The following is a 22747-nucleotide window of genomic DNA, read 5'->3' on the forward strand; positions in this document are numbered from 1 at the left end:
CAACTCTGTGAATTAAATTCAAGTACGCAAACTTATCACGTCATGCAAAAGTACCGATCGCGAAAAATTCGTCAGTGCATTTGTTATCTCTATGCTGTTCCCAGAGGACTTAAATAAAACCAAATTTTGTTTTTGAAGGAGGGGTTTTCCCAATAAATTTAAATACATGATTTTTGACATTTAATAATCCCGCTATTGCTTGTGTTTATTATTAAACAGTTTTCCCACTGCTGCAAAATTAACATACTAATAAATAAACACGCGGGACATTTGATAGGTATCACAGTATATTTGATGTTAAAATGTTGCGGGGCCTAGCTTTGTTGTATGCAAACAATTGTTACATAAGTGCCTGTATAACAAAAAAAAAAAAAAAAAGTGTTTTTATAAATAAAATAAATTAATTTGGATTTGTTATTTAATGTAAATTATGTGTTTTAATGTATTTAATGTAAATTATATAGTTTTTTTCACCTTTAAAGTGCCTTGCGTGGGCGTACAAGTTGTTTTTTAATGGTGGGTTTTCAAGTTTATCGTTGCTAAGGAGTGTGATATTGAATTTTATGTCTCTTATCTCTGTAACATACGTAAGCATATATTAGAAAGTTTAGTGCTATTAGTTTTGCTTTGGGTTTTTTTGATACTGTTTAGCAAAATATTGCCTTTTAACTTAGGTTGTTATTAAAACGGCATCTAACTTAAAATTCTGAGGTTTTTAATGTGTTTATGTTTTAACTAAATCAAATAAAGAAATAAATACTTTAAAAATGTTTTACGTGAGCGTTTAAATATAATCAAAAAAAAGAAGCTAAAATCTAATAAAAATTCTATTAATTGTTTTCCTGTAGCCACTTTATACAAAACGTTTTAAAAGGTAATAAAGCGTATTTAACAGAATTTGTTATGAGGCGCTTTATGTATTTGGGCATATTTTACAACAAAAACGCTAATTACTCCTTTTTTGCATTCCTCTGCTCTTTGCTTTTTAATGAATTTGTTTAAGTAGAGTTGGCAAGTAGGGCGTTGTTTCATTGCAGTTTATTTTACTTTATAGTTTTATTTTTAGTTTGTAATGTTTCAATTACGTTTTGTTTACGGGTATTTGTTCTTTGCCCAATGGATTCTGCTGCTCTGTCAAGTGAACTGTAAGTAAATTGTTATTTGTGTATTTATTTCATTTAAATTATTTTTATAACTTTGTTAGTTGAATAACATGGTTTAAAATTAAAATTTGTTTTTTAATAAAAAAAATTGTGATTACAAAATCTACTGTATAGGTCAACCAAATCAATTGGCTCAAAGACAAGTTGTTCAAAGTGATGGTGAACCTCAACTATGGAGATGTGATGATGAGCAGTTGATATCTATCGACTACTTATGTGACAGCCACGTGGATTGTTACGATAAATCTGACGAAGCTTACAAGTATTGTGGTAAGCTTTTTCTAGTCAGAAAAATGCTGTACATGTTTAATGTATTATGGTTTTATAATACAAGACCTATATAAATGTTACTGGTTTCAATATTAGTTTTTTATGCTAATTAATCATATAATATAAATGTTACTCTTTTTAAAGTTAGTTTTTATGGTAACAATAGTATTTTATGGTAACCAAACATTTCCAATTTAAATTTGCGTAACTGACATTTCTAAATGTCTATTATCTATATTCAACAATTTTTAAGGTTGCCTAAAGAATTTTGAATGTGCATCAACGCCAGAATGTATTCCATCTCATTATCAGTGTGATGGAGTGAACGATTGTATTGATGAGTCGGACGAACAAGGTTGCGAAAAATCAAGGGTATGTAATAGGGATGGGCCGAGTCGAATCCGAGTCCGAGTACTCGACCCGAGTATTGAGTTTTTCAGGATTCGGGCTCGTCGAATATTTTTTTTGGACTCGGCTGCCGAATCTCACGCATGTGTTTTTAATCAATTGTAACAATTATAAGAGAGACGGTATTTCATTTTTTTTTGAGATATTAAACTTGTCTGGACATGTCTGCTTTTGTTGCCGTAGCAACGTTTATCGTAATTGTGCAATAATTGCGCAACAATGCGAAGCTTATAATACAGGAGTAACAGTGTGCTGCTTTTATATTCATTTAAAAATGACATCAAAAACATCATACGTATGGAATTATTTCGATATTTGTTTAAAAGATAATTGTAAGGCTATTTGCAGTTTGTGCAATTCCCATATTAGCCGCGGTAAAAGCAATGCTAATTTTACAACAAGTTAGTTAATAAAACATCTTTTATCGCGCCATAATATTGATGTAAAAAACAGGACTAGCGAACAAGAACAGGCATCGACCAGTATGGAAATATTTGCAAAAAAAAGAAAATCTCAGCTTACAATCGATGATGTTTTAACCAAAAAGCAAAGTTTTTTGCCCAACCATCCACTGACGCAAGCCATTACCAAACGTATTTGTGAGATGATCGCCATCGATTTTTTACCACTTTCTATCTTAGAAAACAAAGGATTTCAGCGATTAATGAATGAGATTCAACCTCGGTATAACATTGAGATTCAACCTCGGTATAACATTGAGATTCAACCTCGGTATAACAAAGAATACCAATTAGCAAACGAGATGCCTCACAAGGCCAAAAGCAACCCCGTGAAGCATATTTTTACAACGACATTATTTACGACACTTGTGCGATGGCTTCAGTATTAGATCCACGAATAAAAACATCGTGGTGTGCAGATGATAAAGAAATACTGCGTATAAAAAACCTGATTGAACAGGCCGCCATTAAACATCATACTACTAGTGACGGCATCGATGATTCAAGCGAGCCATCATCATTTTGCGATGAAAATATTGATAGCATCGTCTTTGACTGTAAATATTGATAGCATCGTCTTTGATTTCTTCTAACACTCTCTGCACACATGATCAACACTTTCGCCATCACGTTGTGGTTTGTGATAAGAAATGTTTACAGCGTCGGTCCCTTGGCCTCACACTCACCTCATATTGGAACATCGTGAGTGACAATTTTTTATCAACCTTTTTCTTTATTTTTTGTATATATTTGGTGTTTTAACCAAGGATTAGATTGATATCAGATATATAACATTGAATTTTTCTGCCTTCGGTTGTGTTTAGATGATTTTGTTTGTTTTATTATTAAATCAATTTAGATTTTTTTTTTATTGTGTAATTTATATTAAATTTTTTGACTATTTCACAAATGAAATTTAAAATTAATATTTTATAACTAAAAAGGTTCTTAACTTTACTAAGCCATTTTTTGTTTTATTGATATTCCTTTATTACATCATTTGTTAAAATAGAAAAAAAATCAATTTCGTAATCTGACGTAATTTTTGGCCTTTTTAAAATGCTCATTTAGTAGTCTATGTTATTGTCATGACAGCTAAATTAAATCACCTGTCAATAGGTTTGAAATAATTTTTTTTTTGTTTATTAAAATTTTTTTTTGAAATAATTTTTTTTGATTAAAAAACATTATTTTACCAAAATTAATTGCTCAAAAACAATGTAAACATCAAATTTTAATTGCAACAACAAAAAAAAGTAATTTAAAATAATCTCAATATTTCTAGTAAAATGAATAGTCATAATTGGGTTTTATTCTATATAACACCTGGTATTAAATTAATATTTTTTTGTTTAGGATCTTTATAATGGTGATTGTTTTCTTGTTATTTATTCCTGTATTTGGACTCACAACTTTTCATATAACGCTGGTGGCAAGAGGTAGAACGACTAATGAGCAGGTAAAAGTCACATAAAATAGAAATATTTTTGTCTCCTTTACTTAAGCACCTTTTGTCTGTGTTTTAGATAAAATTTGTAGCACAAAAAAATATTAATGTAGTAATAAACTGCATTAAATGCTTTTAAGCCTTCAAAATTTTATTTAAACTTTTAAATTTATTTTTTAAACTGCATCAATTACTTTTTTGATATCAAAAATTTTATTTAAAATTATTCTTTGTAGGTTTTTATAGACATAGGAATTTATGTTTCATAATTTTGAACAAGCTGTTTTGTTGAACTTTTTATTTTTAGGTGACTGGTAAATTTCAAAATGGAATTAATCCATTTGATGATGGCTGTTCCAAGAATTGTTCAAGAACTTTTTGTACTTCTGAGTCACCAAAGTAAGACTTTGTTTCTTTTTACAAAATCTCTAAAATTTGTCCAGGTTTTAAGACTTTCTTTTTCTTAAGACAGATTCTTAATATATTTAGTCTGAACAGGTTTTAACTAAATGACTAATTGCAAAACCCTGAAAAAAAGCCTAAAATCAATACCAATTTGATTTTAATAGTATTAATTTTTTTAAATTATTTTCCTGTCATTTTATATTATGTTTAACTTAAAATGAGGAAAAAATTGATTTTTAGGATTTCTAATTTTTTTTTAAATATTACGTAACAAATATTTTAATTTTTAAATTTTTTTTTTTTTAACTGTTTATCAATTTGTTAAATGTGTAAATATGAGCAATGACAATGTAAACAAAATAAGCCCTAAGGTATTTACTTTAAAATCTTAGCCCAGAATTCAAACTTACAAATTACAAATGTATTAATTAATGTTAAACATCACAAATCAATATTTTTTCCACAAATAAAATGAAAATATTATACCCGTAAATTACAATTTTGATTAATTTAATTTTTTAATTAAAATTTTTCAGGTATATTGATTATCCAACTACGGATCCAACTAAATATACTTTAGCAAGTACAATTCGAAACCGAGCCCTTTCGTCCAGTATGGTGGTTATAAAAGTTCATGAAAATGGTCATTCACAGCCAGTTACTATGCTTAAAGAAGTAAGTTATTTCTTTTTACTTTTAAAAAAAAAAATTGTAATATTACAACTAAGATTAATTTTGTAATAATTTAATTTTTCTTGCGAGAAAAAATTTTCACTGCTAAACAAGTATTTAGAAAAAATTGTTTATTAAAACTGTTTTAACAAACAATAATGTCTTTTTAACAGAAATATTTGTGATTTCACAGTGTTATTTTTGTTATCTTTCCTGTCAAATTTTATCAATATTACTATTGATTACCTTAAATATTCCTTCGAAAATTAACAATAAATATTTATTACAAATAAACTTTTAATATTTTATCAATATATTTCAAATTTTAAACAAACTCACATGGCATTTTTAAACACTTACGCTTTTTATAAATAATTTACAAGCTTCTGTCTAGAGTGTAGTAATGACGTAATTTCTGAATTTACAAGTTTAAGAATGTTATGCTTGGGTTGTCCTCATGCTGAAAACATTTTAGTTAAGTTTTCCCTCAATTGTTTTTACTTAAACAAAGGCTACTTTAATAATTTCATTCATTTTCTGGTTTTATGTTATTAGCAAATAGTGAAGATTTTTTTTATGTAAATTAAGTTATCAGAAAATTTTCTTTTTTTTAACTTTTTCGTTTTTCTTAGCCTAACTTTGAAGAGATCCCATTGGACGATGGTTTGTCACCTGACACTGAGGCTCCTCCTCCCAAGCCACCTACTTTTAGTTTAGATCCGAATGCAAAAGAATTTAATCCTTACTACTCTGGTATTTCAGTAGAAAGTGAAGTTCGGGAAAAGTAAGTAGAAAACTTTACCCACAAACAAGGCCCACAAACATATTTGGTTTTTTCTAACAGTTTAGATTATGGGAAAATATTTTAAAGCTCAATGGTCTTGTTGTTTTGAAACCACGAAACTTTTTCAATTTTTTCAGTGTGTTTATTCCCTTATTTGAATGCCATTTTGCAATTAAAACATTAAAAATATAAGGATTTACATGTATAAAGTTTTTTATCATAAATTATAAAAAATTTAAGTTTTTTTTTAAATTATTTTTGGTTATCATCAGGCCAGTAATGAGTGGAAGAGATGATATAGAAATGCAACAAATGGCGATAGAACCAAGTGTTAAAATTATTAATGGTGGATCTAATTTGAGAAGAAGTCAACACAGAAAGGTAAGACTAAAGCAAATGTGTTTTTGATTTCATGTATGTTAATATTAAATTTTTAAATATGTATATACAATAAAGTTTAATGAGCGATTTAAAAATTTATTTATTCGATTTAAAAAAGCCTTTATTATATAAAAAAATGTCAGTTATTTTTTCATGGGCAATTGAATGTTGCAACTATTTTTTGGCAAGTTATTTATTATTAGCAGTTTTAATAATTTACAATCAGCCTGTAGGATGGAAAATCAACTAGCAGTTAAAATATACTTCGCTATAGAACATAAAGGCATTGTAATACTGCATTTTGTTCCTTTCAAATTATTAAAACTAAAAAAAATTGTGCCTATTTTTTGTTAGTGCCAGCTGTCATCTAAGCCCTAATTTTTATATCAATATTTTATAGGAATTGGACCCTGGTCGTTTTAGACCTAAGATCACAGCAATCACGATGAACAATAAATATGATGACTCACCAAGGTCGAAAGACATCAATATGCCTAGTCAGAGTGATGATTGTAGCATGACAGATGCAAGTTTGGGTGGAGATTCAATCAGAGGAAGTTTAACTCTTTCCGAGTCTGTCTTTAAAAACTTTTTTAATGGGGCTGGCAAAGGTATAAAAACAAAATGAAGTGCTTTTAATTTACTTTTTCCTAATTTAGTTATATCTATTTAAAATTTATATAAGATTTTTACTAGTGCAATTATTATTTTTATCTAGTCAATTAATTTTTTTATCCTTTTTTATTAATTGGCTATATTTTGATCAGAACTTCTTAACCGAGGTTCAATGAGCTCACTTAACAACCGCCTCGACCTTTCCTCCTCTTCTGATGAAGATGATACAGAGGAGAACAAGAAAGGGAGAGAAGATCGAAAATCTCATCGCTCCCTCATCAACACAACATCAAATCCCCTCCCTCTTAAACACAAAAATGTTCCCCCTGAAAACCAAGAACTGCTTCAACAAAGTGATAAAATTGATCGATATCGGTCAAAATCAGTTAATAATAGTAACAGTACTTATAGCCCAAGCAACATGTCTTATGCAACTAGGAAATCGAATGGTGTAACTTACGATAACAATCAAAAACCACCTCTAAAATCAGGCACTGGTGATTACGATAATATAGACGCTATGTGGTTGCCCCCGCGTAATAATATAAGTTTTTCTCGAAAAGACATGATCGATTTAAACTTGAATAATTGTAATAATTCTGCTGTGTCTGATTTCGATGATTCCTCTGCGCTTATTTCACCAAATTATGATAATCTGAATTCGAATATTGATGAGTATTATGGGTTAAACAAAGATCAGGTAAGTTTTATCAGTGTTTTTTATGATTTTATTTTTTAGATGCGACACATTTTACTAACTTTGTTCTTAGGTCACTGACAAGTTAGATGCAGCTTTGAAGGAAGCAAACTTACATGCAGAGGAGGCTGAAAAACAGCTTAAAAACCTTGGTACCAGCACCACTGCTACTACTATGACTGACAGTGGTTGCGAGTTAACTCTACGTACAACCATAGATGGCGCTGTTGTTAATAAGCTCTCTAACGAACAGAATATTGTTTCCGATAACTTTGTCACCTGTAATGGAAATGCCATTTCTGATAATCGCTCGATGTCGGATTTGGCAGATAAAAATGTTCCGCTTAAAAACGGAAACCCTGTGATTCGAACTCGGTCAAAAACTAGGCCAAGATCTACTCCTGCAGCCCGCCACCTGCTGGTTGGATTGCCAAAATACGAGAAACTTCCGCCTTCTGGTCGAGTTTCAGCGATTATAGGTCGATTTGAACATAAAAATGAGGACGATAATAACGACCAACTTGTGACCTCGACTTCTAACCAAAATTTGGGAGATGGCAGTCACAACGACTACCCTCTTCCTCCTAATTCACAAATTGGTCATGAGCCTTATTTAGAACAAGGTAAGACAACAAGGTTTGAGAAACAAAGCCTAATTGCCAAATAAAATCCAAACATGTAAATAGCTATAATAAAAAAAAACGTTTTTGGTTAAAAATTCCCAAATTTTGTCAACAAAAACGCTATAGTCAGGTTGTTTGTTGATAAAATTTCTCCTAAACGTAATTAAGCTGGTCAAATCTTACTAATTTCAATAAAATAACAAATAACCCAACTTTTTACTTACTAACAGTCAAATAGTAGGTGTAAAATAATTGTTTAAAAGGCTAGGAGTATTCATATTCCTACAATTGTAAATTGGATTACAATTAACAAACCTTATTGTGTTCGCTTAGTTTTTTAACCTTTTTTTTGAGTTTATTCATTCGTAGTACATAAAAAGATAGCATGAGCGTCTTTTGTTCTTTATTTTCGATTGTGTAGTTTTGTTACTTCTTGAGTGAACCTTTAACGTGCAATGGTATTGAAACCAACGTATTTTTGCTATTTCTAACTTTAAAACCCGTCTGTATTGTAGATACTAAATAAACACAGTTGTGCTTTTTTAATTTAACTAGAATTATTTAATGCGATTTTAAATTTAACTTAAAATTTTTTTTGGTAAGATTATCAACATTATTAAAATGGTATAGTATTTAAAATAGGGGTCTGTTTTATTGTTAATAGTTATTCATCTTATTTATTATTGTATATTTTGCACTTTTAATTGTGTAAAAACGTTGTTTTATTTATATAAGAGATGTCAACAATTTGCCTTTAGCAAAAAAAAAGTGTTATAATAAATCTTGAGTCAAAATTTTTTTGGCTAAAACTCCTGTTAATTTTTGGATAAAAGCGATTAAAATTTTCGGTTTGTTTGATTATAATAACATAACGTTTTGCCAGTTCGTTACTAATAAATATTATTTTGTTAAAAACGAGAGAGACACATTTTCGTTTTTCTTCTTCAAACAATTTTATCTTTCTTTGTATTTCACTCGTATTGATGCAATCAAATGCGTTATGTTGAGTTGTGTTTTACCGATCGTTGTGAATATGTACATAGAGTTGTGTGTTAGCCGGTTGAGCTTGCCTTTCTTTGTTAAGTCTTTCTTTGATATGTGCAGTCTTTAATTGAAAATAAATATTCTAACTTAAAAAAGGTGTTGATTTTTGACAAATTCTTTTTAATAAACTACCGAATTTTCGTAAAAACAATTAATTCAGTAAAATCTATGTATAAATCCAAAAGCCAAAAACACTTTGAACTAAACAATTTAACGTAACATGAACGATACACAAAGTTTTATTAAATAATGTGGTTTTCCGCCTTTTTTTATTTACAATTTGGGCTACATTTAAATTTTTTTTATGCAACTTTTGTATTTTCTGACAAAAAATAACTTTCAGGCTAAACTTCGTCGCCAAACTCGTTGTTTTCCAATTTAACAGGATCCTAAATATCTGAAAATTTTAACCTAAAGCCAAGTTTAATAAATTATCTTTAGATTATTATTTTAGGTTAATTTTTCCGTCGGGAAATTTTTTTTATTTCTTCTTTGGTATTCCCTTAGTATCACCTCATTATTTAACTCATCTGAAATAATCGTTTTGGTAAACTGTTTCCTTAAAAATTACCAAATTTTGGTATATTTCTTTCTTTGGGCATGCTTCTCTGTTCGTTATTAAAGACATCTAAAATAATTTTAACAACTTACGCTAAGTAAGCTTCTCTGGGCATATTTTCTGGTTCGCTTTTTAACACATCTAAAATAAATCTTACTAAAAAGTTTAACAATTGAATAAAACTTATTTAATTTTACCGGATTACCTTCTCTGTGCACATTTTCTGCTTCATTATTTAATGCATCTAAAATAAATCGTGTTTTTTAACAATTGTTAAAAAATTATTTTTAATATATTGCTTTTCCTAGGGTTTCTTCTGGTTCTGGTTAAAATAAATCGCAATTAAATTAATGTTACAAACTCATTGAATGTCGGTGTATTACCGTTATCAGGCACATTTTGTTTTACCCCTTTGTTGTCGTCTATTTCTGGCAGGTAGATTTGGGAACTGTTTTGGTAACAATTGGAATTATTTAATGGGTATAAAGTATAATTTAACTATGAGTGTGTTCATTAAGTATCTTGTTACTGTAGGGTTTGTCTAACTATACCCCACGGGACCAACAATACGTTGAACGGAGAATAAAATACGCCCCTTGATCACAGATTGATCTCAGTTAATATAAAAATAATACCGATAATGGGCCCAGAATTGCAACTGTCTAACTCGACTGATACAACAATTGAAATACTCTACAATGTATTCAATATTCAGTACACAAGAAAAACAATTAACAAAAAACAATACTGGCTTAACACTTACAAATCAATATTAAAACTAACTAAAGACCAATTATGAATTGTTAGAACAGGGCAAATCGTATTCTAAATATATGACGTACTAAAAGTAGAATTCCAAAATTATTCCAAGTTACGATACAAATAAAGACAAAAAAAGTCGAAACACAAATCACGTGTCTAAGAACGCTGGAAAAAAGGGAAAAACTTGAAATGACCAGGCGATAAGGCGATCCAAAAAGAAGCGCACAATAGCGGCTAATGGTGTACAACCGAGTGTGAAATTGTATTTAAAATTAATGAGAAAATATAAATCAGTTTTTATATAAATGAACTTACCATTTACCTTTTAATTACTGTTTTTTTTAGTTAACCTGCATATTAAATACACACAGCAAAATTATAATTTATTTAATTTATTTAAACAACATATACATGTAATTATTTAATATGTTAGTGTATCGAACATTATGTAAAAAAAACACAAAATGGAATTTTAATTATTTTTTGGGTATGATAACCGGTTAATATATAACCATTTGTTTTTAGTTTTACTTTACTTAATTTTTTTTAAGTTAATTGTTTACGATTGTCATTGTTTTTATCAGGGTTTATATTTTGGTTAAGTATATATTTGATGTCTTCTGGGGGTACGTTATAAGCGAAGAATCTGTGCTTTTTTACAACTTTTGTACCACCTTCAGGTTCTTGAATTTCTTTTTTCTCAAGTTTAACAACTCCATTACCATTTTCCATAGCGATAGTTAAAAAACAATGCAAAACTAATTCAATTCTTAATTTAGTTTGTTTAGTTTTAAAAAAAATAAATCATTTTATTTAATTAAAAAAAATTGTTGTAAACTCTTTAAAAATGTAAGACATTTAAACCTCCAGTTTTAGTTTTATTTTAATATGCAATTTTACTCTTTTTTGCCACAAACAACTTTGCTGATTAAAAGTACCCTCATGAATTTTTTGTATTTAAATTGTTGCAACTATTTTATTTTTATTTAAACTAATTTGTTAAATACTTTGTTTGTTCTTATAAACGAATACCTGACAACATTTTAAAAAAAGCACACATTTAGTTTGGTCATATGGTTCGCCGTTTGGTTTTAATTTTCTAGTTGACATTAGATATTGTAATTAAAGTCGTGGTTTAAGAAAGTATGTAAATTATATATATAACTTGCAAAATTTGTGAACGGTATCACTTGTTTCGTTGTGTTGATGAACACATTTTGATCAGGTTTTTGTTTCTACGACTGTGGGAGAGAAAGTGTCACAACGCTCAAACGCATATGTATAAGAGTGGAGTGTAAAAATACAATCTACGTATAAAAAATTGTTTTATAAAGAAATCTTGACTTGTAAAACCAGACTTCTTTGTTAAGTTTCTAATTTCCCAGTTGACATCTGAGATTTTTATTGAAGTCTTGGTTGGTTTTAAAAACGTACAAGATTTAAGGTTTTCAATTGTCTACTAGTTGTGTATGAAAGGGTATTTTGATCTGTTTATTTGTTGCTATAGCTGTGAAATGTAGATGGTAATCTTATATTTAACAAAGGTATTTTAATTTAGTGACTCATGTGAAAATTTTAATGCAGCATCTAATGGATATTTCTTTAGTTTGCAAAAAATTACCATTTATATAACTTATATGTAAATGGGAAAACAGCTTGATTCGTTTAAGTTTTAATTTTATATTAATGCATTTCGTAGCTTGCGCTAATAAATAAATATCAGACAATGTTACAAAAATAACACTTAAACCTTTTTGGTTATGTTACTAAAAATAATATATATGTTTTAAAATATACAATTAGAGTTCAGGAAATTGCTCAGTTCATTTTAGTGGCAGAAGATAAGAAAACGTATACTGTAAATGTCAAGACGACCGGTGGTAAAATTTGGTTAAAAATTGATTTAAAGTTAATACTTATGCAATATTTTAAACAAATTCTATTTTAAATATTAACTCTTAGCATTGAACTAGGCATAAAGGCAAACGAGGTGAAGATTATGTCAGACGTTGATGGAAGTTCTGTGGATGGCAATCAAAACCGGGAGGCTGGTAATGCAGAAATAGCTGAACAGCAAGAAATAAAAACTTTGTTTAGTAGTTTTTTATTTAAAATATAACAAACAATATATTTAACATTAAAACACCATTCTATTAAGGATAATAACAACAAATTTTTTTCGAATATAAGAATTCAAACTGTTATTTGCGTATAATTTAAAGCCAGACATAATAATTTGCCATTGCAGTAAAAACTCAATGGCAACATTTGCAATTTTTAATTTTTACTCTACAAAGTTTGTGAATAATACAATAAACATAATAAATATAAAATATTCTAATTACAGTGTGTTATGACGAAAATTTTGTTATAAATGTTTTGTTGTTCTATCTTGTAAGAATACCCATTTTGTAAATGCTTTATAATATATAAATATATATATCTAGTTTAAATACTCGTTTTGTAAAACCTTAATTAGAATATTATATTTCTCATAAAAACTTTAATTTAAAAAAATTGCATGATTAAGTCCCGTTTTACTAGTTTTTGTTTTATCAGTTTTCAGCGCCCCAATTATAAATCAACGTTGCATTTCTTTTAATGTGTCTCGGTACTACCCAGTACCAATCACTGATCTTTTAATAGGTTACGTAGAAATGTCAAACTATTAAAATGGTAATGGTTGATTTTGAAGAATTTTCAAATGTATTGTTTGTACGCGGTATCGTTTACTTTAATAATATTAACTGGTAAAAAAGTGTAAGCCATAAGTTTCTGTTTCATTAATATAAATAAATCATTTCTTGTTTTGGAAAAAAAACATTTTTAATTTTTATCATTTTAAAACAAAATGTTTTCGGTCACCAGATAAATAAGCACAAACCGTATAATATAAGATATAAGAGTATTATATATTTGTTATGTAAAAATAAAAAAACCTAATATTTGTTTTGAATGATTTGTTTTGTACCTTGTACCATTGCAATACAAGTGTACTCTTCGTAATATTTACAGTGTTGTATTTTTTTAATATTTACGAGGTATTTTTGAAGCGTTGTTTGTAAAAAAAATTTAAAACAAAAAAACCGATTTTCAAATTCTAATTATATGTTTTCTTTCAAGGACTATAAATTTATTCCATTTTTTGAAATAGCATTGGTCCTCTCGGCTTTCAGTAAAGCTTTTTTAAACTTTAATTTGTATCCAACAGGTGACTCACTAGAGATTTTGATGTTTTGTTTTAAGATTTAAAACTGTGTTATTTTGGCGTAGCTTTTTTCAGATTATACAGACACTACGTTAAGGCTGTTTCGCGCCTATATGAAAGTAGATGTTTATCTTTTTGCATATAAAAAATTATATAAAACACTTTCGGTTGGGATATCGCAATTTAAGGAATTTTTAATTAACTGTTAGTTGATCAGGTTAAATATGTTTTTTATGTGTTGTAAGAGTTTCCTGTCTTTAGGTTTTTAATTTTCCTTTTAACATGTGATTTTTTATTAAAGTCGTGGTTTGAAAAAAAATTACAAGATTGAAGGTTATTAATTGTATGGTTGTTGTGTATGAATGGGTATTTTGATCCTTTTTTGTTGCTATAGCTGTGCAATGTAGATGGCAATCTTATACTTAACAACGGTAATTTTGTTTGATGACTTATATCAAATGTTTTTATTTAGCATATTGTGGACATTGATTTAGTTTGCAAAACAATAAGCATTTCAATAACTTAAGTGTGAATGGAAAAACAGCTTGGTTTGTTTCTATTTTATTTTTATATAAATGCATTTAATAGTTCGCGCTAATGTAAAAAAAATACCAGACAATGTTTAACATTTTTTAAGTGACACGTAAACCTCTTTAGTTATATTCGTGAAAGAAATATCTACGTTTTAAAATATATAACTAGAGTTCAACAGATTATCTGAAGATTTTTTTTCTTATAATATTGATTTTGTTCGTTGGCTAGTTAAGTTCGCCTTTTTTATTAATTTTTATTTGATTTGCAGTCTTTATATAATAAAATAAAAATTCTAACTTAAAAAATGGTTTATTTTAGACATTTTCAGAGTTGAAAAATGAATTAACTTTCTAATAAAAACATTTTGATAAACGGTAAATACGCTGCCAAAATTTAATTAAATTAGTGAGCATAATTGCTTTATGTTTTAGCAAGTTATCTAAAAAAAAAGTATATTTAAAGATTGCTTTGAATTTATATTAATTTTAAGCAATAACGATTGGTTTTTTTTATTTTATACTACTGGTGTTGTTTTTAACATTCACTCATTTTAAGGATTTCGACACAAGAGCTCTCAAACTTGGTATTACATTTCATTAGAGTTTCTTGAACTATTTTGGTATCGTTGCCTTCAACTGTATTTTTTGTGTTGCATGTTAATGTTTTTTGATCCTTTTTTTACTATTACAAGCGTATTTTCCGTGGTAATTGAGATTGGAGAATTTCCCATTTTACTTTCGCATCAAAGTTAACAAAACAGAACAAATTTCTAAAAACATTTAAAAATTACTATGAAAATGTCCGTTATTCGGATTTTAACTTAATTTACCAGTTGTTTACAGCCTTTTCCTTTTAAACTAAACATTGCAAAACTAAATCAAAATTCTACATATTCCAAAGCCTCTGGTATTTACAAAAGTTCGCCAATTTTTTTGTATTTATTTATCCCATCTCATATTTAACAAACAGAAACACTTTTAGCTAATAAATATTTAGAGCTTTGGCACTATCACAATTTACTTGCAATAAAATAAAACAAAGAGATCAAAATGCAATTTAATATAACTAATAAATTATTAACCATTGGTAAATTGTTTACTTAAAAGATCAAATTCATTAAACAAAATAATTGTTTTAAGCTATTTTAACACACAAAACAAATTAAAAAAACACAAACACACTTTAAAAGCAAAGTTAACTTAAAGCCTTTATTGTTTTAGTTAGTTATTCTTTTTTGGCTGATAATTTCAATTTCTGTTGTTTTAAGAACTGCAGCACAGGTCTTTGCAAATTTTTCATCTAGTCTCTTAAAAACTTCTTCAATTTTAGCCCCATCAGCGCATTTGACAGTACTTTTATTCGTAAATGTTAAGGTGTCCTGTTTTTTTGTTGCAATAACGAATGTATTTGTTTCAGTAACTGTATAATAATTTCTCATATTGCAATGGATACCAATTAAATAATACAAAATAAATCTTTAAAAAATTAAAAATACTTTTATAGCATTCAAACATCAAGTACATATTATTTTTTCTTAATTTTTACTTAATTGATTTTTTTTAACAGAGTTATATTTTTTTAAACTCATAACTATAAAACCTAACCAATATAACATGTAACTGCTCTGCGCACTATACCAAATAATTACCAACTCTCGCTGAATGTTAAATATTTAAATAGCACTACTGTAATTTTTATGTAATCAAAAGTCGCATGCATGACAAAATTAATTTCGTAAGGCTTATGGAATAGAATGCATAATAATTTTGACAAAAAAGTATATAAATTAAAATTTGGCAGAGGCGACTTTTATAATTTAACCACTATTTCTTAATTTTAGGCAAAAAAATAAAAAAACATTAAAACAAAAAAATGTCAATTTAGTTTATGATTATTTTTGTTAATGTATTGTATGATTTAAATTGGTAAATTTATTAAAATTTCATTGAAATTGCTTGTTATAAAAATATGATGCACCAATATAGTCGTATTCCTTAATCAGGCAAAAAAGTAACAGAGTTCGACATTTACTGCATTATAATACGCAGTTTTTACCTTTCTTGCCTTTAGATTTGTAAAAATAGCATCCAACTGATATTTTTTGGCTAAGAACGTGCCTCGACCCCATCTAGCGGTGCTGTAATCCTTTAAATATTTCACTTTTCATACGCAATTGGCGTAGTTACTAATGTTTAGGTAACAATCTAAAAGGAATTTTTAAACTCAGATTTAAAATCCAAGACAGTTCAAAGCATGATTATTTTTATAACCGTTTTTTTATTTTTTAGTAACCCTTATATTTAAAGATAATTCCTTTTTTTTATAATTATTTAAAATTTCAACCTTGGCTTTTATGCGTGGTAATGGTATTATAAATTTTAATAGTCATTGCACTACGGTATAGCTGTTTTGCGCTATATAAAAAGTTCGTGATCAAGTTGCTAAAATATTTTTGTTAACGTTTTTGTATGCTTTTTTACGGTTTATAAAATAAATTTGTTACATTAAAAAAGTCAAGTACATTTTACAGTTTTGTTTACAAAATTTAAAATTTTTTTTTTTTTAATTTCAAATTTATTTTTTAACCGCAATGGTTTAAATTATTTATGTTTTCCAGCCGTTGTAAGCGTTTTCCGTGTACTGGTGTTTTTCAAATTTAACCGCAAAAGTTTTCTCTCGCGAAATTCCATCAATAAATGTTGTGTGTAGGCGGTTAAGTATGTAGATGTAAAATACGTGGGCAGTATAAAATTACAATCTGTCTGCGATTTTTGTTAACGTTTTTGAGTTATTTACATTTTGTTTACTTACACAAACTTAGCCTACAATATTAAGCTTTCGTTGTTCGATTTTCTTAATTAAATTTTATTACAGGTTAAACAACGATAAGCGTTATAAGCAAGAACACCAAATACATAAAAATAAATTACAATTCAAAAGTTCACATGTTAGGTTTAAACCCCATATTTCCTGGGTCAACTGGTTTCCAAAAGTCTAAAATTTTAACAAAATAATAATTTATTTTATACACACCGGTTAATTAAATAAACCCAGTGTTTAAACCGCCTGCTTAAAATGTATAGATCATGTTAATAATGTTATGAATTTTATTTGCCTTTTTTTAGTTTTTAAATAAATTTACTTTGAGGAATTAATTCCTTCTCCTATTTGGTTAAGCCCTCAGATTGTTTTGGTTCTAAAACGTGAAATTGTTTTCTCGTTTCCGAATGAACAACTCCATCGGAATGTTTTACTGTAATTTTTTTGGATTGTCTTACAGTTGGTCCGCTATTTGGGTAATCTGAAATAAAAGTTTTTTGCTTAATTATTGTACCATTTAAAAAAAGAGCTTTAAGTACTGAAAATTTAAAATAAATTTAGCATTTTTACCATGTCTAGTTGTGTTTTCTTGTGCCCTTGAGTTGTACATTTCCGCCCTGTAATTGTACATTTCCGCCCTGTAGCAATTGTCGCTGTTTTGGTACCTATTGGTGCTGCTTCCATTTGCCCTTGAATTGTTTTTTTGCTGTTTTTCTTGCCAGCTTGGTTGCGAATTTCGAGGTTCGATGCAATGATCTGAAAATTTAAAACATAGTTTATATTTTATATTTTATATGGTAAAAAAATCACAAAGAATTAAGTTTAATAATTAATTAAAACGTTTCTACCTCTAGCTACTGTTTGGGTTTCAGTCGTTGTTATAATATCGGGTTCGTCATCATTTAAACCGTGTTCAATATTTCTTGTTTGCGAAAACGTTTGACCATTTGCCAACGTTATAGACGAACTTTGGCTGCTCACCCATTTGGGTGATTTCTTGAAAACGTTGATACCCCTACAAAATTCTGCAAAATATTGAAGTAATTATTGTTTTGCATTTAAAGTATAAAATTTGATTTGGACTTACCTAAAATTGATTCCATATTTCCCATTAGAAAACACACATCAGTTAAAGTTTATCAAACAAATCTACAATTTTAAATACGATATAAAATTATTTTTTTATTATAACATAAGATGTTAATATCAAATGTTTACCAACGAAAAGTTTTAAATTTACACACCAAAAAATGTCTTTATTTACAAATTAAACCACAAAACACTATTAAAATTACACAAAATAAACAAAAGTCTAATAGTTTTTGTTAAGTCAGTTTGTTATCCGTTTTTTATTGCTGAGTGGTTGACATCTGCAATGGCCAATGCTGTTATTTTTGTGGTGGCGTTGTCGAATTGTGAATTCAGTTTATCCAGCGTTCTTTTGGTGTTATCGAAGTCCATGTCTTTAATAGTGTCCGTGCTTTTAAACTTTAAGGTTTGTCCATTTTTCAAAGTGAGAACTACTTCTTTTTCAGAAGTCACTTCGTTAGAATATGTATGACCCATTTTATTATACTTAAACTTAAAATAATTTTTAAAACTTAATGATCTTTTTTCCAAGAACAATAAAAAAAAAATTTATTTATATTTTTTTAGTTACTGTAACAGCTTTTTACTCTGCAAGATTTTCTAACTTACTTAAAAATTGCTGACTGTTCTTATCTTTTATAGAACGACTCGCCTTTTTTGTTAGTCTGATTAAGACTTTTTTTAGTTAGTGTTGCCGTACCAAAGTTAACACAGTTAGAATATAATTATAAATACTTATTTAAGTGTACAAAAAAAATATTTTTTTAAACTAAATTATCTTTATTCTAAGAACAATAAAAAAATATTAATTTTTTTAGAATATTATATTATTATTATTATATTATTTTTTTTTATTATATTATTTTAGTTACTGTAACAGCTTTTCTTCTCTGCAAGATATTCTAACTAAAAATACAAATAAAATTGCTGGCTGTGCTTATCTTTTATAGAACGACTTGCCCTTTTTTTAGACTGATTAAGACTTTGGTGTTGCCGTACTAAAGTAAACACAGTTAGAATATTATCATTAATGCTTATTTAAGTGTACAATTTTATAGTTACAAGTATTTTTAGAAGTTGAAAGAAAAAATTATAAAAAAAAATTAAAAAAAGTAACATTGTTTGACATTTACTGCAATATTATACGCAGTTTTTAGCTTTTTTGCCTTTAGATTTGTAAAAATATCATCCAAATGCTATTTTTTGGCTAAGAACGTGCTTTGAGCCCATCTAGCGGTGCTGTAATACTTTTTAATATTTTATTTTACATACGCAAGTGACGTAGTTATTAATGTTTAGGTAACAGTTTAATTTAGTAGAAATTTTTAAACCAAGATTTAAAACCCAAGACAGTTCCAAGCATGATTGTTTTTATAACCGTTTTTTTATTTTTTAGTAACCCTTATATTTAAAGATAATTCCTTTTTTTTATAATTATTTAAAATTTCAACCTTAGCTTATATGCGTGGTAATGGTGTTATATATTTTAATAGTCATTGCACTGCGTTATAGCTGTTTTGCGCTATATAAAAAGTTCGTGATCAAGTTGCTAAAATATTTTTGTTAAAGTTTTTGTATGCTTTTTTGCGGTTTATAAAATAAATTTGTTACATTAAAAAAGTCAAGTTTCTTTTACAGTTTTGTTTACAAAATTTTCAATTTTTTTTTTTTTTAATTTCAAATTTATTTTTTAACCGCAATGGTTTAAATTATTTATGTTTTCCAGCTGTTGTAAGCGTTTTCCGTGTACTGGTGTTTTTCAAATTTAACCGCAAAAGTTTTCTCTCGCGAAATTCAATTAATAAATGTTATGTGTAGGCGGTTAAGTATGTAGATGTAAAATACGTGGGCAGTATAAAATAACAATCTGTCTGCGATTTTTGTTAACGTTTTTGAGTTATTTACATTTTGTTTACTTACACAAACTTAGCCTACAATATTAAGCTTTCGTTGTTCGATTTTCTTAATTAAATTTTATTACAGGTTAAACAACGATAAGCGTTATAAGCAAGAACACCATGTACATAAACATAAATTACAATTCAAAAGTTCACATGTTAGGTTTGAACCCCATATTTCCTGGGTCAACTGGTTTCCAAAAGTCTAAAATTTCAACAAGATAATAATTTATTGTATACACATCGATTATTTAAATAAAGCCAGTGTTTAAACAGTATAGACCGTATTAATGATGTTAAACATTATTTTTTGACTAATATTTATTTAAATTGCTGTTTTTTTTCAATTTTTAAGTTAATTTACCTTGAGGAATTAATTCCTTCTCTTTTTTGGTTAAGCCCTCAGATTGTTTTGGTTCTAAAACGTGAAATTGTTTTCTCGTTTCCGAATGAACAACTCCGTCGGAATGTTTTACTGTAATTTTTTTGGATTGTCTTACAGTTGGTCCGCTATTTGGGTAATCTGAAATAAAAGTTTTTTGCTTAATTATTGTACCATTTAAAAAAAGAGCTTTAAGTACTGAAAATTCAAAATAAATTTAGCATTTTTACCAGATTTAGTTGTGTTTTCTTGTGCCCTTGAGCTGTACATTTCTGCCCTGGAGTAGTTGTCGCTGTTCTGGTACCTATTGGTGCTGCTTCCATTTGCCCTTGAATTGTTTTTTTGCTGTTTTTCTTGCCAGCTTGGTTGCGAATTTCGAGGTTCGATGCAATGATCTGAAAATTTAAAACAGAGTTTATTTTTTTTATATGGTAAAAAAATCACAAAGTATTAAGTTTAATAATTAATTAAAACGTTTCTACCTCTAGCCACTGTTTGGGTTTCAGTCGTTGCTATAATATCGGGTTCGTCATCATTTAAACCGTGTTCAATATTTCTTGTTTGCGAAAACGATTGACCATTTGCCAACGTTATAGACGAACTTTGGCTGCTTACCCATTTGGGTGATTTCTTGAAAAGGTTGATACCCCTACAAAATTCTGCAAAATATTGAAGTAATTATTGTTTTGCATTTAAAGTATAAAATTCAATTTGAATTTACCTAAAATTGATTCCATATTTCCCATTAGAAAACACACATCAGTTAAAGTTTATCAAAAAAATCTACAATTTTATATACGATATAAGATTATTTTTTCATTATAACATAAGTTGTTAATATCAAATGTTTACCAACGAAAAGTTTTAAATTTACACACCAAAAAATGTCTTTATTTACAAATTAAACCACAAAACACTATTAAAATTACACAAAATAAACAAAAGTCTAATAGTCTAAGTTTAATCAGTTTGTTATCCGTTTTTTATTGCTGAGCGGTTGACATCTGCAATGGCCAATGCTGTTATTTTTGTGGTAGCGTTGTCGAATTGTGAATTCAGTTTGTCTAGCGTTTTTTTGGTGTTTTCGAAGTCCATGTCTTTAATAGTGTCCGTGCTTTTAAACTTTAAGGTTTGTCCTTCTTTCAAAGTTAGAACTACTTCTTTTTCAGAAGTCACTTCGTTAGAATATGTATTTCCCATTTTAATATACTTGAGCTGAAAATACTTTTTAAAACTAAATGATCTTTATTGCAAGAACATTAAAAAAAATATTTATTTATATTTTTTTAGTTACTGTAACAGCTTTTTACTCTGCAAGATTTTCTAACTAACTTAAAAATTGCTGGCTGTACTTATCTTTTATAGAACGACTTGCCCTTTTTTGTTAGCCTGATTAAGACTTTTTTTAGTTAGTGTTACCGTACCAAAGTTACCACAGTTAGAATATAATTATAAATACTTATTTAAGTGTACAATTTTATAGTTACAAGTATTTTTATAAGTTTAAAGAAAAAATTTTCTTATACAACTAACAAAACTTTAATTATTGCAAAAACAGCGCACACGGTTTTTTAGCATGGCAACTCTGTGAATTAAATTCAAGTACGCAAACTTATCACGTCATGCAAAAGTACCGATCGCGAAAAATTCGTCAGTGCATTTGTTATCTCTATGCTGTTCCCAGAGGACTTAAATAAAACCAAATTTTGTTTTTGAAGGAGGGGTTTTCCCAATAAATTTAAATACATGATTTTTGACATTTAATAATCCCGCTATTGCTTGTGTTTATTATTAAACAGTTTTCCCACTGCTGCAAAATTAACATACTAATAAATAAACACGCGGGACATTTGATAGGTATCACAGTATATTTGATGTTAAAATGTTGCGGGGCCTAGCTTTGTTGTATGCAAACAATTGTTACATAAGTGCCTGTATAACAAAAAAAAAAAAAAAAAGTGTTTTTATAAATAAAATAAATTAATTTGGATTTGTTATTTAATGTAAATTATGTGTTTTAATGTATTTAATGTAAATTATATAGTTTTTTTCACCTTTAAAGTGCCTTGCGTGGGCGTACAAGTTGTTTTTTAATGGTGGGTTTTCAAGTTTATCGTTGCTAAGGAGTGTGATATTGAATTTTATGTCTCTTATCTCTGTAACATACGTAAGCATATATTAGAAAGTTTAGTGCTATTAGTTTTGCTTTGGGTTTTTTTGATACTGTTTAGCAAAATATTGCCTTTTAACTTAGGTTGTTATTAAAACGGCATCTAACTTAAAATTCTGAGGTTTTTAATGTGTTTATGTTTTAACTAAATCAAATAAAGAAATAAATACTTTAAAAATGTTTTACGTGAGCGTTTAAATATAATCAAAAAAAAGAAGCTAAAATCTAATAAAAATTCTATTAATTGTTTTCCTGTAGCCACTTTATACAAAACGTTTTAAAAGGTAATAAAGCGTATTTAACAGAATTTGTTATGAGGCGCTTTATGTATTTGGGCATATTTTACAACAAAAAC

General features: G+C 27.9%; 3 protein-coding genes across 3 annotated transcripts; 1 reads left to right on the forward strand and 2 right to left on the reverse strand.

Moving 5' to 3' along the window:
* The first annotated feature begins 1116 nt into the window (after positions 1 to 1116).
* LOC145750724 (uncharacterized) lies at positions 1117 to 9056 on the forward strand. Its single transcript, XM_082566808.1, has 12 exons — positions 1117 to 1138; positions 1278 to 1433; positions 1687 to 1942; positions 2295 to 2573; positions 3659 to 3761; positions 4057 to 4148; positions 4691 to 4829; positions 5459 to 5610; positions 5883 to 5991; positions 6392 to 6602; positions 6759 to 7306; positions 7377 to 9056. The coding sequence occupies exons 1-12, from the start codon at positions 1117 to 1119 to the stop codon at positions 7968 to 7970; spliced, it is 2661 nt and encodes an 886-aa protein (XP_082422934.1). The 3' UTR covers positions 7971 to 9056.
* Positions 9057 to 16880: 7824 nt separating this feature from the next.
* On the reverse strand, positions 16881 to 18483 carry LOC145751317 (uncharacterized). Its single transcript, XM_082567431.1, has 5 exons — positions 17941 to 18483; positions 17702 to 17878; positions 17424 to 17609; positions 17176 to 17334; positions 16881 to 17027 (listed from the first exon to the last, which is right to left on the reverse strand). Exons 1-4 carry the CDS (start codon positions 17963 to 17965, stop codon positions 17198 to 17200), a joined length of 525 nt encoding a protein of 174 aa, XP_082423557.1. The 5' UTR covers positions 17966 to 18483; the 3' UTR covers positions 16881 to 17027; positions 17176 to 17197.
* Positions 18484 to 19898: 1415 nt separating this feature from the next.
* LOC145751314 (uncharacterized) lies at positions 19899 to 21541 on the reverse strand. The gene is made up of 5 exons (XM_082567429.1): positions 20944 to 21541; positions 20705 to 20881; positions 20453 to 20617; positions 20205 to 20363; positions 19899 to 20045 (listed from the first exon to the last, which is right to left on the reverse strand). The coding sequence occupies exons 1-5, from the start codon at positions 20966 to 20968 to the stop codon at positions 19993 to 19995; spliced, it is 579 nt and encodes a 192-aa protein (XP_082423555.1). The 5' UTR covers positions 20969 to 21541; the 3' UTR covers positions 19899 to 19992.
* Between the last annotated feature and the right edge of the window lie 1206 nt (positions 21542 to 22747).

Source organism: Corella eumyota, chromosome 4 (assembly GCF_963082875.1).
Source record: "Corella eumyota chromosome 4, kaCorEumy4.1, whole genome shotgun sequence".
Classification (NCBI taxonomy): Eukaryota; Metazoa; Chordata; class Ascidiacea; order Phlebobranchia; family Corellidae; genus Corella; species Corella eumyota.

What these genes read in the sequence shown, in the direction of transcription:
- LOC145750724 (XM_082566808.1), top strand. Translation starts at nt 1,117, where the DNA reads ATGGATTCTGCTGCTCTGTCAA. An exon ending in AACATTGAGATTCAACCTCG is followed by an intron (nt 2,574 to 3,658) that starts GTATAACAAAGA and finishes TTTTTTGTTTAG; the next exon opens with GATCTTTATAATGGTGATTG. An exon ending in GTAGAACGACTAATGAGCAG is followed by an intron (nt 3,762 to 4,056) that starts GTAAAAGTCACA and finishes TTTTATTTTTAG; the next exon opens with GTGACTGGTAAATTTCAAAA.
- LOC145751317 (XM_082567431.1), bottom strand. Translation starts at nt 17,965, where the DNA reads ATGGGAAATATGGAATCAATTTTAG. An exon ending in AAATATGGAATCAATTTTAG is followed by an intron (nt 17,879 to 17,940) that starts GTAAGTCCAAAT and finishes AATATTTTGCAG; the next exon opens with AATTTTGTAGGGGTATCAAC. An exon ending in AGAAAACACAACTAGACATG is followed by an intron (nt 17,335 to 17,423) that starts GTAAAAATGCTA and finishes CTTTTATTTCAG; the next exon opens with ATTACCCAAATAGCGGACCA.
- LOC145751314 (XM_082567429.1), bottom strand. Translation starts at nt 20,968, where the DNA reads ATGGGAAATATGGAATCAATTTTAG. An exon ending in AACCCAAACAGTGGCTAGAG is followed by an intron (nt 20,618 to 20,704) that starts GTAGAAACGTTT and finishes TTAAATTTTCAG; the next exon opens with ATCATTGCATCGAACCTCGA. An exon ending in AGAAAACACAACTAAATCTG is followed by an intron (nt 20,364 to 20,452) that starts GTAAAAATGCTA and finishes CTTTTATTTCAG; the next exon opens with ATTACCCAAATAGCGGACCA.